At 43.1% G+C, this 11,030-nt stretch overlaps 1 protein-coding gene across 2 annotated transcripts in view; it reads right to left on the bottom strand.

Moving 5' to 3' along the window:
- Positions 1-543: 543 nt before the first annotated feature.
- PGM1 (phosphoglucomutase 1) overlaps positions 544-11,030 on the bottom strand; it is a 69,407-nt gene continuing 58,920 nt past the window's right edge. For both annotated transcript variants that reach the window (XM_030812942.1, XM_003265172.3), the window contains exons 9-11: positions 8,871-9,054; positions 6,255-6,389; positions 544-1,176 (exon numbers count right to left, since the gene is read on the bottom strand). In XM_030812942.1, coding sequence (XP_030668802.1) covers positions 1,087-1,176; positions 6,255-6,389; positions 8,871-9,054 — 409 coding nt within the window. In that variant the 3' untranslated portion in view covers positions 544-1,086. The remainder of the gene's footprint in view (positions 1,177-6,254; positions 6,390-8,870; positions 9,055-11,030) is intronic.

Below are 11,030 nucleotides of genomic sequence, written 5' to 3'. Positions count from 1 at the left end.
CTCAAGTCTATGCTTTTAACTATAATATACTCGTGGATGGAATATAAGTGTTCTGAGATGAATAAGATGCCAGTGGGCTCAGATTTTTGGCCAAATGTCAGTAACCCTGCTCTCAGATTCTGAGGGTTCTGCCTCCATCCCTTCAATAAGCGTCAAGGCATCTCAGCACTGCAGAGCACGTACCAGTGCTTTGCTATTTAAGCACTAGGAAGAGGAAAATCACTCTTCCTTTCCCTTGTTCCAAGTTAACTATGTCAAGCTTGATTTGTCTACCTTGGAAGAATCCAGAGCTCAGTTGACCCTGCTAAGATTTTAAATTACAATTCTCTTAAAATTTATGTTACTTTTTAGAATATTCAGGACAATAAAAAAAATTACAGTTCTTGAGTCTAAGGATTTGCAACCCAGCCCAGAGACCGTTTCATTTTCTGACTAGGACATGAAAACAAAATACAATACTCCCCTCCTTCTAAAAAAAATTTGTTTTTCTTTCTAAAATCAAAAAAGTACTTTGCAGTTAAGAAAAAAAGACGACAAGCAATAGTAGCTTATTTTCCTTTATTATCCCAAAATATCTGTGTGAATGGGACAATGTCGCAAAACAAGGCAGAAATCTGTAGCCAAGTACGTCTCACTCAGAGGAAAGAACTGATTGGACAGAAGGCACCAGAAATTGCATTTTGTTGGGTTACATGTAAACAGGAAATGGGGGGAAGATTCAGGAAAGAGAAAGGAACTTGCACCATCATTTCATTGCCACATCGCTCACTGCTGATGCTCCACCTGTAGCTTACATTGTAGTGTAAACTGTACCTGATGCTAAGGAGACAAATACCCACACAGCAGCAATGCAGGAGCTTGAAAAGGAATTGAGATTGATCTAAGCCCGCAGGTCCTCTTTCCCTCACAGCTCCCAGGGGCATCTTGTTTGGCAGTGCCTTGCAAATGCACTGCTCGTCAACTGGTTAGTGGAAAAGTCAAATCCTAAAAAGCTTGGTGAATACATTTTGTTGCTGTCATGCTCTTCAATCAGATGACTTGGATGGGTCCGGGGGTGGAGGGACGTACCACATCAGGCCTGTCTTCTTAGGTAATGACAGTGGGTGCAGTGCGTCCCGTCCTCTCCTGCAGTTGGGACACTTTCAGAGCAATGGAAATAAGTGGGGCCAACATGACCTGAGAAAGACATAGAGAAAAGCTTTTCCATCACTTCCTCTAAACACAGATGCTTAGCTCCAAACCCATATGTCTGACTGCCTACTTCTAGGTCTCTAAGGCTCCTCAAACTCCACAAATCCAAAAACAAACACATGTTATTTCCCCCAATACCTAGCTCCAGCAGTTTCTATTTCAGTGGATCAACACTACAGTCTTTCACGTAAAGTGAACAACTGGGAGTTGCTCCTGACATCTTCCTCTGCATTTTCCCCATGCCCAGTCCATGAGCAGGCCTAAGTGACTTTTCCCCACTAAATCTCTCTCCACGGCCCCCTCTTCTCTCCACGGCCCCCTCTTCTCTCCACTCTCCTGCTCTAAGTTTTGCTAAGTCAATATCCTGTCTCTTACCTGGAGCAGTGAGTGCCTCCACATCCACTTGTGCATCTTCCAGTTTCTTTCCCACACTGTGCCCAATGGGATTGATGTGGTTTGGCTCTGTGTCCCCACTCAAATCTCACCTTGTAGCTCCCATAATTCCCAAGTATTGTGGGAGGGACCCGGTGGGAGATGTTTGAATCATGGGGGTGGGTCTTTTCTGTGCTGTTCTCATAATAGTGAATGGGTCTCATGAGATCTAATGGTTTTAAAAACAGGAGTTTCCCTGCACAATTTCTCTCTTTTGCCTGCTGCCATTCATGTAAGACATGACTTGCTCTTTCTTGCCTTCCACCATGATTGTGAGGCTTCCCCAGCCACGTGAACTGTAAGTCCATTCAAACCTCTTTCTTTTGTAAATTGCCCATCTCGGGTATGTCTTTATCAGCAGTGTGAAAACAGACTAATACAGGAATCTTTTTTTTTTTTTTTTTTTGAGATGGAGTTTCACTCTTGTTGCCCAGGCTGGAGTGCAATGCTGTGATCTTGGCTCACCACAATCTCTGGCTCCCGGGTTCAAGCAATTCTCCTGCCTCAGCCTCTCTAGTAACTGGGATTACAGGCATGCGCCACCACGCCCGGCTAATTTTGTATTTTTAGTAGAGACGGGGTTTCTCCATGTTGGTCAGGCTGGTCTTGAACTCCCAACCTCAGGTGATCTGCCTGCCTTGGCCTCCCAAAGTGTTGGGATTACAGGCGTGAGCCACTGCGCCCGGCCTAATACAGGAATCTTTAAAAATGCAACAACCCCTCCCCACATCTACTTCTTGCTTAAAGAAAAAAAAGAATTCTGTTGCTTAAGTAAATAAATGCTTTCAATATTAAAAAAAAAAAACTACTAATCTAGTTGAACTGCCCATTATACAGATGAGAAAATTGATACCCAAAGAGATGAAGTGATTTGACTAAATGACTCAATAGCAGAGCCAGGAGTAGTACATTTTCTACTGCTGACTGCTGCTTTTTCTTATCTAAATCTCCACCGATTCATTATACCTGGATAAGGAGAATCAACTCCACCTGCTGAAACTACCACGTGCCATTCCCCTTAGGGCTTGGGCAGTCCCCACAAAGTGCTGATGGCCTAGCAGCTGCAGAATAAGGAAAGGCAGCTCCCCGGCTAGATGGTGATATACCTGGGCATTGCGGGAACCTCACACCATCCACTGCCATTCCACCTCCTGAGAACTATGGTTCAGAGGAAACAAATTTCATTCATTCTTTGAATCTACCATGTGCCAGGCATTTATCTTGATGATCAAAAGACAAACACAATTTCCTTCTTCCTTTTCTCTTGTGCTATTAAGTGTCTATAATGCAGACCCCATTGCCTTTGGTTGAAGTTTTAGGGATGCCTACAACACAACAAGGTACTGGTGATGACTGAAACTGGGGCCTGGCCACTGGAAAAGATGTAAAAGTGAAGCATTCTCTCATCTCCCACTTTCTGTAATAAAAGCAACTATACTACTCATGTGAGGTACCTACAATGGTCAAATTCCTAGACACAGGAAGGAGAAAGGTGGTACCAGGGATTGTGAAAAGGGAGAAGTGGGGAGGTGCTGTTCAATGGGTATAGAGTTTTAGTTTTGGGGAAAAAAGGTTTTAGAGATATGTTGGGCAACAATATGAATATGTACCACATTACTAAACTATATACTTAAAATGGTTATAATAGCAAATTTTATGTTATGCTTAAAATTAGACTAAAAAAACTAAGAGAGCTGCTTATTCTGAAAAGTTAATCCTATATGCCAGCCACAGTGTTTAAACATTTTACATTTATTATCTCCTTAAATCCCAGTAACAACTGGATGAAGTAGGTATTACTCTGCCATTTGACAGACAAGGAAACCAAGACTCATCAAATTGTAACAACTTACCCAGGGACACACAGTTATTAAGTGGCAGGAACAGAATTTAAAACAAGATCTCTCTAACTTTGCTCAAAACCACTATGCCAGGGGTTTCCAAATGAGTTTCATAGGATTTTAATTAGGTGTTAGAAGAAAAAAGTCTTTGTGGAAAAATAAGCATGGCAAATGCTATTTATTTTATTTTACTTTCAATTTTTTAATAAAAATTGTTTATATTTAAGGTATATAATATGATGTCTTGATACACAAATAGATAGTGAACTGATTACTAGAGTCAAGCCAACTAACGTATCAATCTTGTCACCTACTTACCTTTTTTGTTGTGGTGGTGATAGAACAATTAAGATCTATTCTCCTAGTACATTTCAAGTGTTATTCATTATAGCCATCATGTTGTACATTCCATCTCTAGAACTGCTACATCCTACATAACTGAAATTTTGTACCCTTTGGACCAATATCTCTCCATTTTCCCCATTCACTGGCCCCTAGTAAGCCCCTTTCTGCTCTGTTTCTATAAGTTTCACTTTTTTTAGATACCATATACAAGCAAAATCATGCAGTATTTGCCTTTCTGTGTCTGGCTTATTTCACTTAGCATAATGTCCTCCAGGTTCATCCACGTTATTGCAAATGGCAAGATTGGCAAGATTGTGGTTTTTGTTGTTTTAGGGCAGAATAATTTTCCACAATTTCTTCATTCATCTGTAGATGGGCACTTAGGTTGGTTCCATATCTTGACTATTGTAAATAACATTGAATGAACAAGAGAGAACAGATATCTCTTTGACATATTTATTTCAGTTCCTCTGAATATATACCCAGAAGAGGGATTACTGGATCGTATATTAGTTCTAAAAAATTTTTAACTTTTTGAAGAACCTCCATACTTTTGGTTATTCCAAAATAGCTATACCAATTTATATTTCCACCAATAGTGTCTGATGGTTCCCTTTTCTCCACATCCTTCCCAACACTTGTTATTTTTTGTCTTCTTGAGAACAGCCATCCTAACAGGGGTGAAGTGACAGCTCATCGTGGTTTTGATTTTCATTTCCCTGATGATTAGTGATGTGGACCACCTTTTCATATGCCTATTGGCCATTTGTATGTTTTCTTCGGAGAAATGTCCTTCAGCAAACGCTATGTAAACAGGCACCTTTACTGCAAGTCTTCTTGGCACCCTCTTTTTCTTTCCTTTTCTTTTTTTAGAGATGGGGTCTTGCTGTGTCACCAGGCTGAAGTGCAGTGGGTATTCACAGATGCGATCCCACTACTCATCAGCATGGGAGTTTTGACCTGCTCTGTTTCCAACTTGGGCCGGTTCACCCCTCCTTATGCAACCTGGTGGTTCCCCTGCCCCGGGAGGTCACCATATTGATGCCAAACTTAGTGCAGACACCCGACAGGCATAGCACACTATAGCCCAGAACTCCTATGCTCAAGTGATCTTCCTGCCTCAGCTTCCTGAGTAGCTGGGACCACAGGTGTAGGCTACCATGTCCGAATTCTTGGAGCCTTTATGGTGCATTGTATGCTGTGAATCACCAAGAAGGGGCTAATATACGACAATACTTCCCCAACTTTTTTTAAGCTATGGAGCTCTGGTTGAGATGAGGATTGTGAAAAACACTTAAAGAAACTCTGTCTTGTCCTTCACTGCTTCCCCCTGGCTCCTCCATTTTTGGGGGTTGTCTTTCAAGTTCACTGTCCCACCCTTTGCTCCCAGAGTCCCTCCTTACTCTGATATACTTCTGAAGACTTTTGGGGGAATGGCTGAGGAACCCAGCTCACCAGGCTGCAGGTCTGCAGACTGTTCTGTGAAGACACATGAAACTGCCTCTCCCTGCCCCACCAAATCTAACCAGTGTGTGTTCTGCCCAAGCAGGTGATCAGACCAAACAAAGCAAAAAAAGGCTGGGGACAGAGCAGAACACCAGATGAGGGGCTGATTTAAGGATCAATTATCCTGGGTTGGGTGCAGTGGCTCACACATATAATCCCAGCACTTTGGGAGGCTGAGGTAGGAGGATTACTTGAGGCTAGGAATTCAAGACCAGCCTAGGCAATGTACTAAGACCTCCTCCCTACAAAAAGAAAAAAGAAATGAGCAGAGCACGGTGGCATGTGCCTGTAATCCTAGCTACTCAGGTGGCTGAGGTGGGAGGATTGCTTGAGCCCAGAAGGTGGATGTTGCAGTGAGCTGAGATTGTGCCACTGCACTCCAGCCTGGGCAACAGAGTGAGACCCTGTCTCAAAAAAAAAAAAAAAAAAAGAGAGAGATTCATTATCCTTACTAGGCATGTAAACCTATTAACTGTTGCTTAACTTTTCTGTGCCTCAGTTTCCTTATCTGTAGCAGGGAGAATAATAGTCTAAGTTATTTGAGAATTAAATGAGTATATTTTCATAATGGGCTTACAACAGAGCCTGGCAAACCATAAATGCTGAGAAAATTTTTTATTTTTAATTAATTAATTATTTATTTATTTATGATACAAGGTCTCACTCTTGCTCAGGCTGGAGTGCTGTGGTGTGATCCTGGCTCACTGCAGGCTTGATCTCCTGGGCTCAGGTGATCCTCCCACCTCAGCCTCCCTATTTTTACTATTATAATTATTATCTATAATGTTGTTGACATGGAGAAAGAAACATGGAAGAAAGTAAGCACAGCTGGTACCTTGTTGAGTCATTTGAGAAATGGGCATTGAAACACAGGTTCAATGGGAAACTATCATTGCCTTGAACAGAATGAACTAACCAGGGCACAGGGCTGGGCGTTACCTGGGGGTCCTGGTTAATCTTGGCAATGTCCTTCTCATAGCTATCGATGTACAGCCGAATGGTGGCCCCAGCACTCCCAGTACCGCTCAGTCGGAAGATGATTCGAGAACCATCTGTGAAAATGAGCCGCAAGCCCTGGAAAAGATAAGCAGAGATTTTTTTCCCCATATGCTGGGAGATTGAAGGCTGGCAAATTATGAGGGGTCTATTTGGGGATGTAATTTCATCCATACTTGATCAATTGGAGGGTTAAATCCTTGATAAATGGCAGCAGCTGCACCTCGTGAGCCTGCCTTCCATCACCCTCTCCGCATCCAGCTGATGGGGGCTTAGCTATGGTGGGAGAAGCATTTCCAGGGTCAGGGGAAACCTGACTTCAGTGATGCTGGGTGATGTGAGGGCTTCCCTCCTCTCCCCACTTCCCTGTGATTTATGGACTAACCATTCCAGTTTGAAGCTTAATAATGAAGCACATAAAGCTGCTAGATGCAAAAATTCAGCCCCCAGATCAAGAGGGAAAAATGGACCAAAGGGGCTGAAACCAGAGCAGAAGAGGTTTCAGGCAGATGAGGAGAAGGACTCTTACAAACCACTAGCAAAGGTCCTCAAAAGAGAACAGGAAGCCAGAGGTCCCAAATGGCAGAGACTGGCTCTTCCCAACCTAACAAGCAGGAGCCAGTGGCCAATCTCCTGCCGATCCCTGATGACTCAAAGCGAGGTCCGTTGAAGTGCCAAGCCCATCCTTCTCTCTGCTGCCCTCTCTTTTTCCTCCCCAGCGGTATCTCTGCACATCAATTATCTTCTCACTTGGGGAAAAATGTGTGGGAACTCTGGGGTAGATATTTCCCAGCCTGAGGGAAGAAGGCTAGGACAGAAGTTGCCTGAGGACTCTTCAGTCTTTCTGAGTCTATCCATCCTCTGCAAAAAGGAGAACCTTGCATAACGCCAAAGACTGACCAAAAAGACACTGCTCCTCACCTGCTGTTCGTCACCAGTCCCCATCTGGTGTTTAATGGTGCCATTCATTAGCACTGATTAGTGAAGACAGTAGATGAAATACACAGAGGACTTGCCACAGTTCGTCACTACGGCAAGGATACGGTCCATTTTCACTGACCATTTCTTGCTTTCTAGAAACACACCAGGGTTGCTCTCCTTTCCTCACAGCTTCAACTTGAAGCCTCTAAAATTCTTTCACTAGATTGCAGATGTTCCATCTACATATGTTGGATCATATTTTTCTCTCCTATCTGGTCTCACATCTAAATGCTTGGGTTTTCTGATGACAGAAAGTGGGGCAGCTGCTTTCTTTACAGCATAGAGGGCAGCTCTCGAGCTTAGGCCACTGTCTCCTATACATACCTTTGCACCTCTCCTCCCTCCTGGCAGATGCCAGAGGCACTGCAGAGCTGGGATTTACTTTTTCTGGACTTCCCTTCTGTCTCTGAAGGCTTAATTACACAACCTTCTGTCCCACTCTGCCATCCCTCAGCTCCACTCTTTTCTTTTCTACACCCCTTTCTTCCTCAACCATAGGTATCTCTTCTAATTATCTCAGGCATAATTTACAATCATCCAAACTGGACCCAAAGTTCTCACAAATGGCAAACAGGCACAAGGATGAGAAACCACTTGTGCTAGAAGTTGAGGACGGGAGACTCCAGGCACTGAGGGTTGCTGTGGCCCATCCATCCATTCACTGCCTGCTCCCCAGAGAGAAGCTTCCAGTAAATCCCACAGCCCGGCCCTTCCAAACCCTATGAGATGCCTTGAGAAGGACCAGGCCAAAAATTTGGGTCAATTGGAAAAAAGTAAACTGGGAGGTTGTAACAGAATCTTCATCCTGCTCTTTATTCTATTATGAATTGCGAGAGATGAGTTTACTCTGTGACAACAACAGGCAACAGAAGCAGAGGTGAGAGAACCCTGGGCCGTAAGTGTTCATAAGAAGCCAGGAGAAAGCCTGACCCAGCCTGCAGCCTAGGGTACCCAGCACACAGTGAGGGAAGCACTAACAATTCTGGCCACATCTAGAGATGCTCCAGGTCCTAAACTGCGGTGTCTTGCCAGGTACTGCTGTGTTAGGTGGGGTGCCAGTCATGTTCTGCGAATGACGACGGTCAACGTTTCTAAGTCTGGGAATGCCTCATCTATTTTTCTCTCCTTTAGAAATTAGAACATATGAGAGAAACGTATAAGGATAGTGCCACTTACATGCTGTCGCTCTGCTATAATCTGCTGACAGAAAAGAGAGGAGTTGATATCTAGGTTCCCACAGTTCTCCCTTTTTCTTAGATTCTGGGGCTCCTTTCTGCATGTACAATAGACACATCATCTTGCATATAATTCAAGAGGGTGCAAAAATCCCGCTGGAGTCCAGGTTAAGAATCCCAGAATGAGGGTACCGGACAGTGCATAGAACCAGGGCATAAACCACTGTCCCAACGAGTGCACGTGAGAGTCACGTGGGACAGCAGAAAACCAGGTAAGAATAGCTACCCTAGAAAAACATGGCAAAAGAAAAATGGCCAACAGGAACTTTTTCATTTCTCCCTTGAGATGTCAGAGATGAAGTTCTGAGGTCTCTCTCCCACTTACACACAGGTCTGTTTCTACCTGATTTCTTGAAATGCTTCCATCCACTGGGTCGCTGTATTCAAAGTTATCGGCCTTCTCCACGGTGTAAACTTTGTCATTTGCTGAGAACTGCTTCCCCACAAAGGAGCGATCAAACATCAGGGCTTCCAAGTCCTTCATCATTTTGTTTGCGCCTTCAGCTTCCACCTCCTCATAATCATACCTGGAAGAAGTCACGAAGTTGAGGCCCGCGGGCTGACTGCAGATCACACCAAGGCCTATCAGTCAGCACTTTCTTCATCATTTGTTTGGCCCTCCCCCAAAACTATCTAACTTCAGAAGAAGCTGGCAAAAAAAAATACAGGCCTGTCAGTCACTGGGGATGGAACAGGCCAGGGATGAAAGGAAGGGTTTGGAGGATTTCAGGGAAGGGTTATGAGCTTCTGAATAAGCAGAAAACACCCATCTTGGCATTTCTACAGAATAAAGCTCTAAGATGTTTCAAAGGCTTTTGAAAGATGCTATCTAACATTTAGTCACCACATCCTGAGGAGGTAAAATAAAAAGCAATGTTATCTCTGGAGAACTCTCTTGAAAGGAGCACGTGACTCAGGCACTTCTCCTCCAAGCTCCCTGGGCTTCTCTGGAGTGAATGCTGGGCCTGCTCCCAGCCTGAGACCTGCCTGAGGCTGCTGAGATTTTGACTAAGGAGAGTTCCAGCTCCACAGGAGCTTCCTAAAGCAGGGCCAAGTTTTCACTGACCAGATGAAGATGCCAAACACTGACTCTTTACATCTAAAATGCCTCTTTTTTTTTTTTCATTAATTTTAGTAAGTTTCAAGATACATGTGCAGAACGTGCAGATTTGTTATATAGGTAAATGTGTGCCATGGTGATTTGCTGCACCTATCAACCCATCACCTAGGAATTAAGCCCCAAATGCATTAGCTGTTTATCCTGATGCTCTTCCAATTTTTTTTTTAATTTTGTTTTATTTTAAGTTCCACCTCCCTCCTTTCAGTGGGAGTGGATTTTGGTCCAAGGTCCTTTGGGTTCGCCCTGACAGATGAGGCCCAGTGTGGATGAAAAAGGGCCAAGGAAAAAAGTGCACCACAAATGAAATTCTATAAAGATGAGTTTTCCTTCAAGAATTCTTTTTGACTTCTTTCTTATGATGTTAAAGACTTGTACAGGTGGCTTTTCTTGACCTAGTGGCATACACCCTCTTGAGAGAGTTATTTTTTAGAAGCTCAAGATAGCAGAGTCTATATTTATTTGTAATCGTGAAATAGATACTATATATGCAAGATGACACCTCTGAGACATGAGAAATGCTGAGGAATTAAGGCCAGCCTATTCTGGCTCCAGGATTCTATGAATCAAGGGCCAAACAGTCCCCTTAATCTTAAAGTCAGCTTTTCCCCCCAGTTAACATGATAAACAACAAGAAATTACAACCAGGTGTTTGTGCTTTACATTTTTGACCTCTGAGTATTCCAGAGAAATGTTTTCTAAACCCTAGGCACAGAGGGGTGGAATAGAAAGAGTCTGGGTTTTGCAATCAGACAGATGAGCTATGAATCTAGCCTCTATTGGCTATTAATTGTGTGACTACAGGGCCAGTTGCCCTATCTCTCAGAATCTCAGCTACCTTATCAATAACTGTTCTGAGGCTAAAGTGAGACAATGCATGCAAAAGTGCCTAGCACTTCTGTTCAATAAGTGGAAGGTATAATGGAGTTTTAACTAATCACAAATGCAGGTACTAAGGACTTGATTTGTAATACTTGGTTAGCAGTTATATTTGATAATTAATAAAACTATGTTAAAGTAGTTTTTATATGGAGGATTGTGACTAATTCAAGGGTGTGACACTTTCTCTGAACAACCCCTCCTAACCTTATTCTACTCTGGCTATTGTTCACCTGTTAACTCATTCATTCATCTATTCAAAACATATTTATGCAGTCTCTACTATGAATTGGGTGCTTAGGGTACAAAAACAGACATGGCCCTGTTTTTATGATACTCTAGGTTCTAGAGAGTTCATGATTGCTGTTCTGAATGACTAGGTTTTTCTGTCTGTTATAAAGTGGGGACTTTTTGCCTTGGTTCCCAGGGCTACTGTGTGGTATCAGGTAGTTATTACTTATTCCTTCCACAAAAGAATAACGTGAGAGAGAAAGAGATCAATGAACC

This window comes from Nomascus leucogenys, chromosome 5 (assembly GCF_006542625.1).
Source record: "Nomascus leucogenys isolate Asia chromosome 5, Asia_NLE_v1, whole genome shotgun sequence".
In the NCBI taxonomy this organism is placed as follows: domain Eukaryota; kingdom Metazoa; phylum Chordata; class Mammalia; order Primates; family Hylobatidae; genus Nomascus; species Nomascus leucogenys.
This window is presented reverse-complemented; position numbering and strand designations above follow the sequence as displayed.